Source organism: Lagenorhynchus albirostris, chromosome 2 (assembly GCF_949774975.1).
Source record: "Lagenorhynchus albirostris chromosome 2, mLagAlb1.1, whole genome shotgun sequence".
NCBI classification, from domain to species: Eukaryota; Metazoa; Chordata; class Mammalia; order Artiodactyla; family Delphinidae; genus Lagenorhynchus; species Lagenorhynchus albirostris.
In genome coordinates, this window is record NC_083096.1 from 138,834,934 (window position 1) to 138,853,610 (window position 18,677).

An 18,677-nucleotide genomic window follows, 5' to 3' on the forward strand; every position below is an offset into this window, starting at 1 on the left:
AAAACGACACAAATTAATTTTCTTAGAGTTCTTGAGTTCTGAATTCCAAAGTGGGTCTCAACGGGCTAAAATCAAGGTGTTGGTAGGGCTGCATTCCTTCCGGAGGCTCTAGGGAGAGTCCGTTTCTTTGACGTTTCCAGCTTCCAGAGGCTGCCGGCATTCTTTGGCTCGTGGCCCCTTCCCCCGTCTTCAAAACCAGCAGCGTAGCATCTTCATCTCTCTTTCATTCTCTCTGACCTCTGCTTACATCTTCACATCTCCTTCTGTGATTCTGACTCTCCTGCCTCCCTCTTACGAGGACCCCTGTGATTACATTGGGCCCACCTGGGTGATCCAGGATACTCTCCCCATCTCGAAATCTTTAACTTAATCACATCTGCAAAGTCCATTTTGCCATGTAAGGTAACATATTCACAGGTCCTGGGGATTAGGACGTGGCCATCTTTGGGGGGCTGTTGTTTAGTCTAGCATACCTTCTCTTCTGTCTTTTCTGACGACAGATTGCCTAACTGTCTTCCAATGCTCCCATAGTCCTTTGCCTGTTTTTCCTGCTGTGACATTCAGCCTGGTTCTGTCCTAATTGTTCAGATGTCTGTCTCCCCAGCTAGTCTATGGGTGCCTTAAGAGCAGAATCCATGGCTTAACCCTCTCGTTGTTCATTATCAGTGCCTGATACAGTGGCTGACACACAATAGCTACTTGATAAGCACTGGCTAAAGAATGAGTGATGAATTAGCCTGTGACCCCAGGCAAGACACTTCCTCTTGAGCCTAGTTTCCTCATCTGAATTGATCTTCGAGGCCCTTAGCTCCATGACCTTCTCCCACAGAGATTCCGAGGCACAGCCGACTTTGGACTTTGTAGTAACTGAGCTGGACCTGCCTTCTCAGATGGAACCGTCTCCATTGCAATGCCTAGGTGGCCTCTATTTGGGGATCATGACATGTCTTTAAGTCCCCAGGGGGTACAGTGCATCACTACAGAATGTTGGCTCAGCCACTGCAGAGCCTTGGGCAACAGGCCATGACAGCCAAGCACTTTTACCCGGGTCTGTTGAGAGTAAGTCCTGTCACAGCAAAAAGACGTGTCTAGACAAAAATCACACGCCAAACAGGAGAGGGTTTGGTCCCCTCCCTCACTGCTTACTAGCTGAACGCTTTCCAGAGGAGGAGGGCAATGGCAGCCAACACAGAAAAAAAACCTACACAGTGTTGTGAACTCAACACAGAGACACGGACACACAGGGGCAGAAGGGCAGGCACACTGATGTACATCTTCACACATGTGGACGGAGGTGCACAGGACAGAGGCACGGGGACAGACCCAGTCGTACCCAGACACAGGCATCCATCCTCTTTCCGTCACCTGCACTCAGAATCACAGATACACAGACAGGCCAAGGCAAACACAGGCACATGCTCACACACACACACACACACACACACACACACACACACACACACACACACACACACACACACACACACACACAGAGCCACCCCTCCCAAGATGTGAACTCTATAGCTGGGCTCACCATTCCCACCCCTGGCGTAACCCAGGGACCTGGACGAAGCGACAGACCTCGGTTCATTTCCTATCTGGTGACAACTTGACTATCTGTCCACCTCCTCTCTGACCCTCCAACAGATGGCAAATTGTGGGGCCCTGGGAGGGGTCAGGGCAGGGCCAGGCTGCCATTGCTGTGGGTGCAGCAGAGGAAGCAGCTGCTCGTGAATTTCATAAACATGCAGCAGAGTCTTTCCTGGTTTTCCTCTTGCAGGGTGTGTGGCTCAGCCAGCAGTTGCTCTTTTGTGTGCTGCTATCTTCCTCCAGGATGTAGGGAAGGGCGAGGATGTTCTTTGTCTCTGCCGCAGTTAGGTGACCCTGGGAGAAAGGACAAGTGAGAATGTGAATGGAAGAAGGGTTCAGTGATGACAGCCCCCCAAGGGGAAAATGGGGCACAGAGAGAGGATGGGACACACCCAAGGACTCATGGTGGCGGAGTAGGAACCAGATCTCGGCTCTCTTGATCCTATCTCAAAGGATTAAACTAGTAAACTCCAAACACGTGTAGTCTATGCCCTGAATTTGTGAGATCTTCTGTAACAGGAGATTCCCATCTATTTCCACTGGATTCATTCCACTACTGCCTGGGCACAGGGGAATGGATGAAATGACCTCCCGAATCATTTCTTGCCCTGCAAAAGCCTAGCTCTTTGCCCAGAAGCCCTGGGGCTGACCTTGTCATCCTGGGCCTCTACTCTCAGGTGGGCAGGGGTGCCAGGAACCCCTGGGTGTGGGAGAGAGAAGGAAGCAGAGGCAGGGGTAAACTTTGCCCCCCAATAGATAATGACAATTTGCACAGTTCTTCTAAAATCTCCTTTCTCATTCCCCTGCTGAGATGAATGGGGTAGATGATGAGGCAGAGACTCAGAAGGGGGAGTTGTATTCCTGCCACTTAGGCATATTGGGCAAGTCACTTCCTCTCAGCTGCCTTTTCCCACCCCGCGATGTGGGGATGATACGTCTTAATATCACCTGATCTTTGGATTGAGGATTCAGTGAATTAACGGTGCCTCATGCTTGACACATGCAACGCATTGATCAGATGTGTTTTGCGTGTTAAGTATGGTGCCTTGTTTTAAATATTCACAGCTGGAAAGAATTGGTCCTTAAACAGCCTAGAGTGCGGTCGTTTCCCAGCCATGATCCATAATAAGAAATACATTATAACCCAATAGAGGTACCCACACATAACTAAAATATTTCACAAAATAAGACTTATGCTTACTGTATGTGATACGTTCTAACATTTTAAATTTAACCCTTAAGAATGCTGGTAGTAACCGCCCAGTAAATTGATTTTAAACTTACCAATGACTTGTGACATGCAGTTTGAAAAACACTGGGCTATTGGGGACAGGCACGTAAACACACAAGTGCAGTAGAAGGGCACAGCCATTAGGATGGGATCCTGTCCTGGGGACAGTGGGGGCTTGAGAGAGGGGAGAGCTCATTCTTCTTGAGGGTGCTGGAAGACTAGAAGAATTCCTGGAGGAGGAGAGTCTCGAGCAATGAATGGATATTTTCTGAGATACAAAAGATAAGGAAGGGCATTTCATGCAGAAGGAATAACACAAAGACATGGAGATGGATGGGAACATGGTATGTCTTGTGACCCTAAAAAGTTCCGAATGATGGAACTTGTGGAATATTGGGGGGAAGTCAATAGTAGTAGCTCTCTTTACCCTTTCAGCTTCAAAAGGTGGGATTTCTAGAAGTAGGCGCCTGCCTTCCTCTAGCCTCTGTTATTCTTGGGTACCGTGTTCCTGAACTCTAGCTGATACTGGATCTAGCATCTTAGTGACCGCCGTCAGCCCTCTGGGTCCTCCTTACCAGAAACCCTCCTTTGTATTAGCCAAGAAGTGCCTTCCTGTGAGGCTCCTTTCAGGGCTCAGACGCCTGTTCTCCTCCACAACTGCCCGCGACTTTCCTCTGCTGCCCCAAACCCTCCTTCTTTTTACGGGACCAGCTCCCTTCGTGACCCTCAGTAGCAGTGATGGTCATGAATGATGGTAACTGAGGGAGGATTTGAAGAGCTCTGTATAGGTATGAAGCGTTTTCACGTGAATTCTCCCATTTAAGCCTTACAGAAACTGTGAGAAGGTAGATTTTTAAATAATGGTAGCACACAAATGCAGGGCAGACCCATCCTCTGAAATCATAAACCTCTTCATTTTGCATAAATGCAAGTCTAGACGAGAGTGTGACTTGGCCTGGGTCATAGAGCAGTAGCAATGTGGGGACTAGATCCTGCTGCCTGACTCCTCGTATGACACTTTCTACCTCATCAAGTGCCCTTTCAGATATACCAGGAAATTACTCAGTATGGACACTGACAAGCTCCCATGCCAGAAAATCACTGAAAGGCCTCTACTGAGGTCAAAAAATAATTATTGCAATCAAGTAACTCCCATTTAGTCAAAAGACAGGGCTGCCAAAGATGACTTTTCCTTAGACGGCACTTATTGTACGTAGGGCGTGAGAGTGAGCTGAGACCCAAGACCCAAAGAAAATTATTCCTTAATCAATGAGATTGTTTATTACGGTAGAGCAGGATGCCCAAAGGATATCCCAAGACCAGGGCATCAGGGTGTATGCAACAGGGGCAGCCCATGGTTTCTCTCCTCACAGTGGGGTGGACTAGATTTATTGAGGCTACGCTTGCTGGGCTCTGAGCACGGTTCATTCGCTTGAGTATCTCATTGCCTAAAGGGGAAGCATGACATAGCATTTATAGCGTTATGTCTGCACTCGAGCCTGTAGGCCTCATGCGAAGACAGAAGTTCATTGAAAGTTCAGCGTGGGTACCAAAGAGCAGATTCGAGCAGCTTAAGGAAGGGCTCATGGAGCCCAGTGTATAGATAAGGAAGCTGCTCTCAGAGAGATTACAAGATGTCTAAGACACACAGCCAGTGAGTGGCAGGTCTATGGCTTGAGCCCGTCTGTTCATCTCCGTGGACTGTCCACTGATGGCTCTCCTCACTCGAGTCTACATAACAAACACCACTAGTGTTTGTTCAATGCAGATTCTAGGCCACACTTCTAGTTGGTCTGGGTGGGCCCAGGAATCCGCTTTTTCAAGAAGCACCCTGCTGATTCGGAAATAGACGATCTGAAGATTATACTTTGAGAAACATTGGAATAGACAGCTCGGTTTTCTTCTGATTCTGAGATTCCAAAATTCTTCCACTCTTATGTTTATGTGCTCTGTGTTGGCATCTAAGCTCAACGAGGGCTTATAAAAATTTCAATATATAAGGATGTGGTGCCTGTCTTCAAGGAGTTCTCTTACGCACTCTCAGGACTTGAAACACTCAGGGACTCCAGAAATATTTAAAGGACAATTTTGTTGTCATAATCTGCCCTTAACAAAATGACACTCAGGGCTTGCTGACTCAGCAATTTGCAGCAATGGGAGTGGAAACCTGGCTGCAGACGAGACTTTTTGTTTCTGGCCAGTGGTTCTTGGTGAGCTCCAGGCAGGCAGCACCTAGGCCAGGCTGGGCTGTGTGCTTTGGGCATCTCCAGAGCTGGTGAATGCTGGTAACGAGGCATTGGAAGCATCTTCCTTTTTGATTGTGCTGACTCATTCCCCAAAATAGCCCCAGAAATTATTGGACTTTGAGAGCATATCCTATCTGCCCTGTGGAAAACTCCCATCTCATATGGTCTTTATGTCTGGCTTGAATCTATACAGGCTTTCACCTATTCGTCCATATTCTCAATCATTTCAATTTTCCCCTCTCTAATTTTCCTTGTTTCTGGTTCCTTCTCTTGTTTCTTTTCTTTCCACCCAAGGGGCAGGGGAAGAGACGTGACTTGATGTGGGTAGGCACTGAACACGCAAGCCAGTGATCATTGCTCTGTTTATTAACAAGCCCCACTTGCTCATTTTGTGACATCATATAATCCTTTGAGTAAACCTCTGAGGTAGGCATTGTATCCCTCATTCAGGTATTTTGCTGAAAATGGCAAAACTTGGATTTAAAGACAAGTCTGTCCCACTACCAAGAGCAAAGCCTGTCATCAGTGCTACATGGAGAGTGGGAGGTGGTGACCCAATGGCACAGTAACAAGAGTTGCCATTTAGAAGGAGACTCCTGTACATGTCTCATCTCATTACCGCCAACAGGATTCCTCCAGCCAGGAGTTGCCCTGTTTGTGTGTTTGCTCTCGGTGGAAGGGCTTCATTGTCTTGAGTGCTTGTCTGAATCAGATTACTACGCCCTCAGATCACAGAAAAGCTTGCCTTTCTGACTCGGGAGAAGGTCAGAACCACTTTCCCAAGCAAATATTTGAGGGAGCCAGAATTTTAGAAGGCAGAGGAAAGCAGAGCTGTCATTTTTCCCCTAGCGTAGTTACCCAAACTTGAAGAGTTTCGTTGGGAACAGGTGAGAGATTTCTAGAGTTAAAAACAAAACTAGAAATAAAAGCATTATGTCCCCCTGCACACATACATGCCACCTCCATCAACGGCAGTTGTGTCCTCAACGTTTCAAAAACCCATCTCTTCTTTGTCTTCACTGCATGGTGATCTTACAGGACTCATCCTCTCCTAGATTCTGCAACAGTGTCCTGACCGGGACCCCTGCCTTCGGGCCCTCGGCTCGCTTTCTGACGCCTTCTCCTTCTTAGGTAATCAATGATCTTAATGCAAGTCTTCCCAACGTGCTGCTTCCCTGTTTCAGCCTTGACAGTGGCTCCTCGGGCTGTACCAGACCCCTTCTCAGTATCTGGCTCCCCCTCCAGCCTCACTGACCGCTCAGCCCTCCCTATACTGAGCTTCCTGCGGCCCCCGAACGAGCTGGGCTCCCTCACTCCTGTGCCTTTGCACGCGCTACTCCCTTTGCCTAGAATAACATTCCTGGCATTCACCACCTGGCTTACTCCTACTTATCCTTCAAAGCTAAGCTCAAATATACCTCCTTTGGGGGAAGCCTTCTAAGGCCCTCTCCCCTCCACTTCAGCCTGGGTTAGATGCCACATTCTCTGTGTTGCTTTAACACCCCGGCTTCCCTCTGTCATAATCCTCAGAACACTACTGTAACTGCTCTATTTACCTGGATCTCTCCCTCATTGCCCTGTGAGCTCTTGGAGGGCAAAGAACTCTCTCTCTTCTGTATATTTATCATCTCAGGGCTTTGGCACGGAGCAGATGTTCAATAAGTGTTTACTGATTGCACTTTTCACAAAAGCAATTTGTGAAGGTAGAGGAGAAGATAAATGGAATTGAAAGCATATGCTCAGGGTAGGAGAACTTAAAACTCTCCCTGGTGCTTCGCGCCTAGATTTCATGTTTGCCAAGACTGTCGTCTGATCGGCTCTTTCACACCACAGAGGAGGTCTGTGCAGTGGGGCTGTGGGCTGGGAGTGGCTTTGTCCCTCAGACCTGGGGTAGCCACCTAATTCGTGTAGACCCTTCCCAGCCTGGGCCTCTGGGTTTTCTTTCCAGGTGGAAATCATCTTCTGCAGGAAATAGAACTGGCCTTTCCTAGTCCTTTTTGTATTCTGCTGTTCAAGCATGAAGAAGGAGCCCTGTTTGAGTCTTGACGGGATCGTGTTTCATGATCCCCCAAAAAGTGTTTGCGTAACCTCAGGCCACGCTGAAGGCAAAATACAGCTTAAGGGGGGATCCTGCTGGACCCGACTCCACTTTTTATCTTGCCGCTGGCGTGTGTGCATGTGGCGTGGGAGGGTGTGGTCCCCCTGACATCCGTAGGCGTTCTCCGTTGCCGATAAGATCCAAGGCCAGAGTGCTTGCTTCCAGTGGGAAGAAGTGGAGGAATTCAACAGCGAACATTTTATAAGCTCCTGGTGTGTGCAAGGCTCAATGCAAAGGCCTGTGGGTGATGTGGGATGATTAGGGCTGGGCTGCATCCTCAGGAAGCCTCTCATTAGGAAGAAAGACTGATGGGCAAAGTTTTGGAGACACGAGAGGACGTGGCTTACTCTAGGCCCAGACACGACCTTGGTACCCACACAAGGAACGCCTTTATTGAACTATGTGCCAGATGCAGGTTTAGTTCTTATCAAGTACATTCTTGCCTTTAACCTTCATTTCATTCCTATCTTGCAGTTCGGAAACGGAAACTCTTAACATGTAGTGGATATGAGCTCAGGAAATTAAATTGGGAAGTCAGCCAGTAGATGGAGGTGGTATCGGGATCTTGAAGGGAGGGATGTTTGTGTGAGGGTGTCCCCTGCCGTCTTTGCCCTCAGCACATGGCACACAGGCTGGGAGAAAGATCTCTAAGGAACGAGATTCGTAAGAACCCTTATTTGGTGGCGCTCGCTGCTAGGCTGGAGAAAGTGGAGTTCAGAGCCAGCGATGGAGAGACTGACCGAAATCTCTTCCTCGGGGACAAAGTGAAGGAGGAAGGGGAAGGTAATTTCCAGGTAGAGATGAGGACATGGGCTCTCCACCTGTCAGAGAAGAGTTGAAAAGTTTAATGATCTCCTATAACTTTAATCATGTTTGCTCAGATTTCCTTATACTAGGGGCACCTGAACCCCCCCTTCCCCACCTGTTTGTAAAGGGTTCCCGTGCAGGGGAGCCTAGGGCCTCCTGGCAGGGTTGGGTACAAACCTTTTCTCTCCTGGTTCTCAAGTTGGCCCTGGCGACGAGACAAACCTTTCTGTGCCACGGTTCTCACTGTTCACACCTCCTTAGAAAAGAAAGAGACAAAAGGCTTAATTTTTTCCTTTGCAAAATGGTACATTCAATAGCACTCAGGCTGCAAATGTCTTAAAATGTTCCATTTCTTGGCTAATATTTCACTTTCTTGCTGTAGGATAGAAATCGCCTAGCCTTCTTTCTGTATATACATATACATATATATATATATTTTAACCAAAAACTAGTAATGAAATGTTTAAGTAATATATATATAATGGGTACAAAAATTCAAAACATACAATACAAAGGATTTTATGGTGGCCAGTAAATAAGCCTCTGCTTCCCATTTGCCTTCTAGTCACCCCATGCTCCTGGGGTGACCAGCATCACCTGTGTCTTGCTGTGATTTTGATTGCACTTTGCTGATGGCTGTATCGCTACAGAGAGAACACTGTGGAAATCGGTTCAGCAAAGGATCCAAGTCACTTCTGTGGCCAGGCCCTGGCTGCAGAGCCTTGGTATTGGTGCAGTCTTATTAAGAACTTCATTTTCTTGCCTATAATGGGCCCTGAATGAAGTCACAGGGCCGTCATCATTAGTGAGCGCGTGACCATCTGCAGGACAGACTCTTCCATCCAGAGAGCCGTTAGCCATAGGACCTTTGAAGTGTTTTAGCCACTAAAACACTAGTGGCTAAACTCAGCCATATGTTTCCTATTAAATTACATGACTGACAGCTGCCTCTTATGGCTACTTAGTACAAACGCCTGTTGCTTAATGGCTCAAATGGATATCTGTGTATTTATTTTGCCACCTAATACAAAGCATAAATTTTTCTTACTCTGGTAACTTAGCAAGTTCTTGAATCTTTCATCATAAGCTAATTGAGACCGGAACTCTGCCCGAGCCATCCTTATACCCTTGTGGGTAAGCGTTCAAGTAAAGGTTTCTCAGCGATTCTAAGAACGACTCTGTGAGGGCACATGCTCAGGAGGAGGAAGGAGGTTGGGAATAAGCGATAGGAGAATTTTTGTTGACCTTTCCACCGGGTTAGTTGCTGACTCCTTCAGTCAGGAGACCCTGGCTTCTCGACCCCCATCAAATTGTTGACATCACTGGGCTTTCAGGAAAAGGTGATAGCGACTGCTTCCTTGTTCCAGCGCCTGCCGATAGGAATTCGTACTGGCTGATCTCTTTTGGTTACACCCTAGATTCCTTTGTGAGGAAAGGGAAAGTATCACGGACTAATGACGGTGACTAATTATGACTTGCTTCCTTTGTGTGAGAACTTATCTTTCACGGCTACTCATTTACATTGAGAAATAAGGAAGTGGGGCTTGCACACAGGGGGCACTGGACTGAGAGCCCACGGAAGTGCGGGCTGCCCCTGCCATGGCTGTGCAACGTCGGGCGTGTCACTGCCTTTCTCTGGGCCTCAGTTTTCCTCTCTGTACAAGAAGACTTGGACTCTGTGGTCTCCTTGGTCCTTCCGTATTCAAAGATCTACAGTTTGGGGGCGCCTTTCTCTAAAGTCTATGCTCCTATGGTCTTCCCTTTGCCTTTGCCTTTGCCTCTCCCCAAGGCTCAGATGTCAGTGACTGATTGGAATCTCTGATTTTGTGCTTCTAGGTTTTCTTCGTGTCTGACCTCTTCAAGACCAAGACGACACTCTCCCTGCCTCCTCCTGCTATCAGGAAGGACATCCTGTCACCTGTGGACATTATCGACAGGAACAATCACCACAACATGGTGTAGGTACTACCCACCTCCTGAGCTGTTTTTGGAAAATGACTGCTGACAGCAAGTTTTTGCTGCTCTCCTATCTCATCAGACAGTAGAATGTAGGGAAAAACTTTTTGCCCGACTGATTTTTAAAAAGGAAAAAAAAAGTCTTACCTTGTGGCCTTCCAAAATAGGTAGTGTTCACCTATATGGAAACAACAGCAAACTAACAGCAAGTGCGGGAATCCTGGATGTGCAGCTGGTTTAAGTGTTCATGTTCTAGTGAACACAGGCTTGTTCCGGAACAAACACTAAGATGATTTGAGTAGAGCCTGCTGGTCACCTCTGTGACCTGAGGAATCCCAGGCCTGTTGGAAAAGCTCAAATTCACCTTGTAGCACACGACACCAGAAATAGCACTGAATCAAGAAAATAGCCATGGGGGGCTCCCCTGTTGTGTCTCTCTGTCCACACCACTCGATTCTCCACTGTGCCTTTGGTTCAGGAATCTTATTTGTTTGTTTGGTTTTGTTTTTAACTCTAAGAAGAGAGCACGTTTGCTCAGTCAAGCGATCAGATCCTGAATCCAAATTCCCAGTTGTGAAGCCTTATCACTCACTTCCTCAGCCCGTAGGCCAGCAACCGCAGTCCCTCACTTTAGCGATTAGGTGACTCTTTGTGGATGAGTGAATTTCACAAATAGCACAATTTCAGAAGCGCTCGAGGGCACAGGCCCTCCCGTGTCTTCTCTTGAGGCACCAGCCTGTGATGCTGAGATGTCAATTACAGGATGCTGACGTTGTGTACATCAATGACCGGGGCACTGCCACGCTCAAGTAGTGATGGTTAGCTTCGGTTACTGCTTTCTTCCTGGAAACCCTTGCTGGGTGCCCACCGGGATTGCCTGGGAGCGCCCGGAGACGAGCAAAGATGTGGTCTGCCATCAGCTGATGGAAAGCAGCCTTCCATGCAAGAGATGAAGGAGTGGAGGGGGCAGAATGAAAAGTGAAGCAACCCTTTGGCTACTCAAAGTCTGAATGAGCCAGAGTAGCAGACAGTCTCACATCCCAGAGGCTGCCCTTCCAGATAAAGTGGGGGTCTTTGGGGGAGCCGCTCTTGCTAAGCTGTGTAAAAAGCACTATTGTCTTGGGGTTGATCTCTAGGGCAGTTCTTGGTAGGTTCTGCTGGGCAGAACACGTGGGTTAAATCTCCGTAGAGTTTCCTCATCCTCTCTCCGTAAGTGTCCTTCCAAGCAAGGTCCCACTCGAGGCAGCAGACAGGGACCACTTCTACTGAACCTTTGAGGAAAGGAGGAAGGAAGAAATGCTTTCAGATCTCAGATGCAAACCTTTCAAAGGGCTAAATGTAACCACATGGGTCAACCACATGCACATCCTTACAACAGAAGCCGTCCTTTCATTTCAACTTATAGCAAGCTATGATTTTTATATATAAATATTATATAAATAATGTATAAAACATTAAAAGTTAACTATGTAAAATATTATTTCTGAAACAATTTTAGCTATATCCACTATGACTATAAACTGTGTCTCGACCTGTGTTATTTACATTAGCTGCTTACAAAAGCATGGAGTTCATTTTTTTTTAATATCAACTAAAATATTGTAGTTCTGTGCTAGACATTGTTTTTACAATGAAAGAAATAACTGCAACTAGAGAAAACTGTATAAAAACATTAAATTGTCAGTATTTTTGTAAGGTTCCATTTTGTAAAGAGAATAATATTCAAAGACTTTTGTAGAATACAAAGTGAAAACTTGTATCTGCGAAACTATACTTGTATTAAAGGTGCTTTTTAAATAAAAGCTCATAACAACTAAGGAGGGAGTTGGAAGCTCGGAATGATTGAGGGGGTTGGTCTTGGGTGGGTGGGAGGAGGGGGACTTGAAGGCTGTGCTCCTCGAGGGGCCTCGCCTCCCCTCAGGGCATCACCGTGGGATTCTCTCAATGGAAAATATGGCGGCCATGGTACTGTCGATAGGGATGCCCCAAGCTCTTTCATCTCTGAGAGCGTGTTTGCAGAGTGAACAGAGAGAGCTCCGGTCCTGCTCTCCTCTCAGGGTCTTCTAAAGAGGTTTTGTATTCAAAAGCGGGGTTTCCTCGGGGCAGGGGGAGCTGTGGGTCCCCGAAAGCAGATAAGGAGCGGGCTGTAGATAAGGTGTGCTTCCGGGGGTGACAAAGGGAGTCCTTTGCCCAGCCGGCGACATCAAAGGAAGGAGGCTGCACCGCTAAGAATGGTATTTGCCCCCTGCTTTCCTTCCCTGTGTCTCCCTAGCCTGAAAGAAGAGGGGAAGCTGGACGTTCACTCACATTGTTTAAGCACCTGCGTGCCAGGCGCTGTGGCCTATTTGTCGCTTTTGATCCTTCCAGCAGTTCTTACTTTGAGAAATAAGGACTGCTAAGGAATGCAAAGATGATGTTTAAGGTCGTAGAGGAGTAAACTGCAGGCCAGAGCTTGGATTCATTTCCTATTTTGCTGCTGTCACAAATTACCACCAACTTGTGGCTTAAAACAGCACAAATGTACTATCTTCTCGTTCTGGAGTCTTTGGGGGCTCCGTTTCCTGGAGGTTACAGTCAGCTGGTTAGCTACCTTAATTCCATCTGCTACCTTACTTCCTTAATTCCCCTTTTGCCATGTCACATAACATAGTCACAGGTTCTGGGGATTAGGACATGGGCATCTTTGAGGGGACCATTATTCTGCCTACCTGTGGCCACCAAAGATTCACATCCAGCCCACATGCAAAGTACATTCACCCTATCCCAACATTCACCAAAGTCTCAACACATGATAGCATCAATTCAAAATCTCAAATCTCATTATCAAACTACATCCTCTAAATAAGGTAAGGATGAGGTTCTGGGTTTAATCCATCCTGAGGCACAATTCCTCTCCATCTATGAATCCGTGAAACTTAAGAAATAAGTTATCTGCTCCCAAAATTCTATGATGGGACAGGCATAGAATAACAGTTACAGACATTCCTAGTCAAAAGAGAAAATGGAAGGAAAGAGGGAATCATTGGTCTCAAGCAATTTTAAAATGCAGCCAGGCAAACTCCCATTTGATTTCAGGGCCTGGGAATAAACCCATGTGGCTTGTGGCTTCCTTTCTGCCACCAAGGTCAGCCTGCTCTTCGCTGCTACACAAGCCTCACTCAGGTCCCTGTCCTAACTCAGCATTTTCCTGTAAGTGGAGTTGTAACTTTGGACCCCACAATGCAGCGAGGGAGATGCTTAAGGCCAGAGTCCAAAGTTTTTCCTTCAAACTTCAAACTAGGGGAACAAAGTTCCAGATAGACAAAATAACTTCCTGGCAGGAGGAGGGGGGTACACAGCAAGTTAGTGGGGGAGCCGGGGAGACCAAATCAGGTCATTCCATACTGCTTGTCTCCCTGTCTTCCCATTATACCTTTCCAATAACACTTGGTGAATGAAACTAGTCTCAAGGAGGGAGAACGCCATTTCATGGGCACTTAAGGAAAGATGGGGCCTGTGCCATGGTATGGTGCAGCTCTGGGATTCAGATCTAAATTATTTCAGTTATTTGTTGATTAATACTAATTAAGTACTCTGTACCGGGCACTGGTAAACACATGAAGTAGGACAGTGGATAAAAGGGACGGGGTCTCAGCTTCGAGGGAATTATGGGCTACAGAAGAATGCAAAAAAAAATCAAATGATCACACAAATAGGTAATTAAGAAGTAAGAAGAGCGTTATGAAGAAAGAACACAGGAAGCTATGAGAGACATCATTTGGAGGACTCTGTCCTATCTGATGGTGGTTTTTCTGAGATCTGCCAAGGGCCAAAGCCTGTGTATACCACTTATCTACAACTATGACATGAATGAAAAGAGCTCTGCCAGATGTAGGTCTAGGAGAAGAGACAAGTAATTATGGTAGTGTGATAAGGGGCGGAGAGGAGGTATTGCAGGACCATGAGTAGAATGAGTCAGACTTTGACGTCCTCCATGTGGACCCTCTCCCTATCTCTGGTAAGCATCCCTTCTAGGACATTCAACCCTGAAAAAACATTCCAGCTTCTGCATGAACCAACCCTTCCGATGACGATAATTGTGCCTTCAACAGCCCTTTGCAGTTTTCTGAAAACTTGAGTGCACACATCACATTTGGATTCTCCTCGCCTCCTTAGGAGAAAAGATGAGACATGAATGGCCCCAGATGTCAGAGATGAATGTAGGCTCAGGGAGGCTTTGGTAGTTTTCTTTTGATACCAAAACAGTTTGTAAATAATAATGAATAAGAAAAAGAGAGACAACATCTTTTTTAAACTTTCTAAGAGAGGATATACAAATGGTAGATAAACATAGAAGTGTGCTCAGCTCTATTAGTCATGGGGGAATGCAAATTAAAATCACAGTGAGATATTACTACATACTGTGACATCCTTGTCTAACTTAACAAAAAAACTGACAGTACAAATGTTGGTGAGGAGGTGAAACAATTGAACTTTCATTCACTGCAAGTGGGGATATAAATTGGTACAGCCATTTTGGAAACTTTGGCAGTATCTACTAAAGCCAATAATATGCATACCCCATCCCCCAGAAATTCCACTCCTAAATATACACCCAACAGAGGGATGTATGTGTTCTCACCAAAACTGGAAACAACTCAAATCCCCATCAACAATTGAGTTAAAAAGTGAAAATTAAAGAGATCATTAAAAAGTGTAATTAAATATTCACATGAGGAATACCATTTAGCAATGAAAATGAACAAACCCCTGCAATGCACAACAATATGACTGAATTTCACAGAAAGAATATTGAGTGAATGGAACCAGGCACAACAGAATACATACTGTGTGAGTTCATTTTTATGAAGTTCAAAACAGGCAAACTCACAGCAAAAGAAACAATTAACAAAATGAAAAGGCAACCTACTGAATGGGAAAAAAATATCTGCAAACCTTATATCTGATCAAGGAGTTAATATCCCCAAATGTAAAGAACTCATACAACTCAATAGCAAAAAACAAATAACCCAATGTAAAAATGGACAATGGACCTGAATAGACATTTTTCCAAAGAAGTATATGAATGGCCAACAGGTACATGAAAAGATGTTCTACATCACTAATCATTAGGGAAATGCAAATCAAGACCACAATGAGATATCACCTCATGCCTGTTAGAATGACTAACATCAAAAAGACGAGATATAACAATTGCCGGTGCAGCTGTGAAGTAAAGGGAACCCTTGTGCGCGGCTGGCGGCATGGTAAACTGGGACAGCCACTGTGGAAAAACAGTATGGAGGTTCCTCAAAAAAATAAAAGTAGAACTATTATATGATCCAGCCATTCCACCTCTGGGTATATATCTGAAAGGAATGAAAATCCTGTGTTGAGATATCTGCACCCCATGTTTATAGTAGCATTATTTACAATAGCCAAGACATGGAAATAGCCTAAGTGTCCATCAACAGATGAATGGATAAAGAAGTTGTGGAGGGGCTTCCCTGGTGGCGCAGTGGTTGAGAGTCCGCCTGCCGATGCAGGGGAAATGGGTTCGTGCCCCGGTCCGGGAGGATCCCACATGCCGTGGAGTGGCTGAGCCCCTGAGCCATGGCCGCTGGGCCTGCGAGTCCGGAGCCTGTGCTCTGCAACGGGAGAGGCCGCAGCAGTGAGAGGCCCGCGTACCGCAAAAAATTAAAAAAAAAAAAGAAGTTGTGGAATATAGATACAATGGAATATTATTCTGCTATAAAAAAGAAGAAATTCTGACATTTGCAACAACATGGGTGGAACTGAAGGGCATTATGCCAAATGAAATGTCAGACAGAAAAAGACAAATACTGTATGATCTCGCTTATATGTGAAATGTAAAAATAACAAAAAGAAAAAGAAAAACCAAACTCATAGAAAAAGTCATCAGATTTGTGGTTACCAGAGGCAGGGGTTGTGGAGAGGTGGAACTGGATGAAGGTGGTCAAAAGGTACAGACTTCCAGTTACAAGATAAGAACTAGGAGTGTAATGTACAACATGATGATGTAGTTAGCACTGCTGTATGGCATATAGGAAAGTGGTTAAGAGAATAAATCCTGAGTTCTCATCACAAGGAACAAATATTTTTCTTAATATATATTTTTTGTATTATAAGAGATGATGAATACTAACTAAACTTATTGTGGTAATCATTTCACAATATATGGAAGTCAAACATTATACTGTGCACCTGAAACTTATACAGTGCTGTACGTCAATTATATCTCAATAAAACTGGGAAAAAAAAAAAAAAGAAAAAACCCAAAACAAGCAAGCAAAAACAATACATTTCAAGGAGTTCAGTAAGAACAGAAAATTCCAGAGCAATGATTATACCTTGGTCAGAAAAACACACTTGAACCAAAATAAATATTTGTACCACTTGATTCCTAGCATTGAAAGGGCCTGGTAGGAAACCAAGGAAATTATTTGACTGTCATAATGATACTCAACCTTGTTTTTCTCTACTCATCTCCTATCACAGATTCTCAAAAAGGGGATCACTGACTTTCCCAGCCCCCATTCAGCTGATCATGTTCTGTGTATTTGAGAAAACAGGAAAGCACTTGAGATGTCTCGTTAGCCTGGTTATTGCTGCTTCCTTCCTTCGACATTGTGCTGTGAGGGTATGATGTTTGGGGCTCTGGCAGCTACCTTGCCAGCCATAAGGAAAAAGCCAGGACCTCACAGAGCAGTTGACCAGTGCCCTAGGTGGATCAGCTCTGGAGGCACCTGCGTCTAGACATCTCATTATGTGTGATAACGAAATGCCTCTGTTATTTCAATAAATTCAATTCAACGTTAAAAGAAAATCAGAAAAAGCTCATCTACAGTGATAGAAGTCAGATCTGTGATTACCGTTAGGGGGCATATCGACTGGGAGAGGACTTAATGTGGGTGGTAGTCACTTTGTGAAAATTTATTAAGCAGTACATTTCGATTCATGTATTTGTCTATTGCTATGTCACACTTCAACTGAAAAAGGGAACAGAAGGAAATTTGTTCAATACCAAAGGAAAATAAAAAGCTTGACAAGATATTGGCAATTTTTACATCCTAAATAGCTTTCAAACTCATCCCTTCCCTTTATTCCCTTTATTTATGTGAGGCCCCATTAACTCTTTTTTAACCAACTGCAATAGCCTCTTTACCAGGTATCACTGCTTCAGTCTACATTCTTGTAAGAATTCCTCCATACAGCGGCCAAAGGGAACCTTCTAAACACAAATCTGACCATGCCACTCACCTGCTCAGGGAATAAAATCCTTCACATGGTATTTATTCTTCTTTTTAAATTTATTTCAAAAAATGTAATATAATACAGAGAATAACACGAGAACCGTGTGCCTACCACTCAACTATAAGAGATTAGCATATTGCCCTATTTGTTCCAGATCAGATATTGTTGTTGTTAAGAAAGAAGCGGTTGAGATACAATTTTAGCCCAGTCCCTTCATTCCACACAGTCTCTCCGCCAGGTAACTATTATCCTGAATTTGGTGCGTGCCCTTTCAGATCAGGTTTTCTTACTTGACCCAACATATGTATGCATCCATGAGCCCTATATAGAATTGTTTAGTGAGTGTTAAATAAGCATATATATAAATAGTATCAAAGTAGTATGTTTTTTATAATCTGCTCTAATCACTCAACATCGTGTTTTTGCGATTTATACATGATGGCACACAGGTCCGTAATGTTCATTTAACACTGTAGCATCACTGTATGGGTAAACCATACCTTATTAATCCATTATAAAGTTGATGGACATTTAGATTGTTTCCAGTTTGTTGCTATTGCAGACAGTGCAGAAATAGACTCCTTTATGTATTTCTCCTTTTAGTCCCAATACACAAAGAAATGGAATTGCTAGATGGTAGAGTATATGCGTCACCGCTTTAACAGATATTATTGCCAAAATGCTCTCAGAAGTAGTTGTATCAAATTTATACTATCACTAGCAGCATATGTAATTTCTATTTGATTTCCATCTTCAACAACTGGTACTGTTGGACTTTAACATTTTAGCAATCTGAGAAGTGCGAATAAGTAAAATCCCTCTGAATTTTCATTTTCATCTTGCACACTAAATAGGTTGAGTGTGTGTGGTTTATAATTTTTTATTGTGAGCTTATCTATAGCAGGGTTTCTGTTGTCTATGGGAGTCCCATGCATCCTGGTTTCTAAAAAGCAGTTTTGTGTTTGCTGCCGCCAGGAAGGAATCCCAGGGGGTTCATAGACCCTGGGCTATGCAATCAAATTATGTTATTCTCTTTTTAAACTTTCTAAAGAAGGATTTCAGAAAATAGTTCAGTCCTATTAGATGGATATATAAGACTGTGTGATTTGGCTTTTATGTGCCTCTCCAACTTCAACTTCAGCCAGAAGTTATTACCTTGGTTTTATACTCTCCTTTTATTTCTGATACATGGAATGTCTTTTGATCTGGTCCATGTATTAACAGAGGAAGGGAACTATATTCAGTGGAGAGAACTGTTATATTTTATTCAGTATTTCTATGTGTTTTTTCTGGGAGAGGTAGTCCTACGTTAATGAAGTCTGCCATGTCGCTAGATTTGGAATTTCAGCATGGGATTCCTTTCATGATCTGGGATTTTCCTATCCCTCAACCCCTATTTCTTGTGATACACCTACCTTTCCCCTTGTCCCCTAAAATCCAGCTATGCTGAATTGCTTGCAATTCTCCCAAGCTCATATCACTTTGCTTTTGCATA

The 18,677-nt window shown here is 44.7% G+C and overlaps 1 protein-coding gene across 1 annotated transcript in view; it reads left to right on the top strand.

Moving 5' to 3' along the window:
- PLPP3 (phospholipid phosphatase 3) overlaps positions 1–11,745 on the top strand; it is an 82,512-nt gene extending 70,767 nt beyond the window's left edge. Inside the window, exon 6 of the mRNA XM_060139933.1 lies at positions 9,809–11,745. Coding sequence (XP_059995916.1) covers positions 9,809–9,934 — 126 coding nt within the window. The 3' untranslated portion in view covers positions 9,935–11,745. The remainder of the gene's footprint in view (positions 1–9,808) is intronic.
- The last annotated feature ends 6,932 nt before the right edge of the window (positions 11,746–18,677 follow it).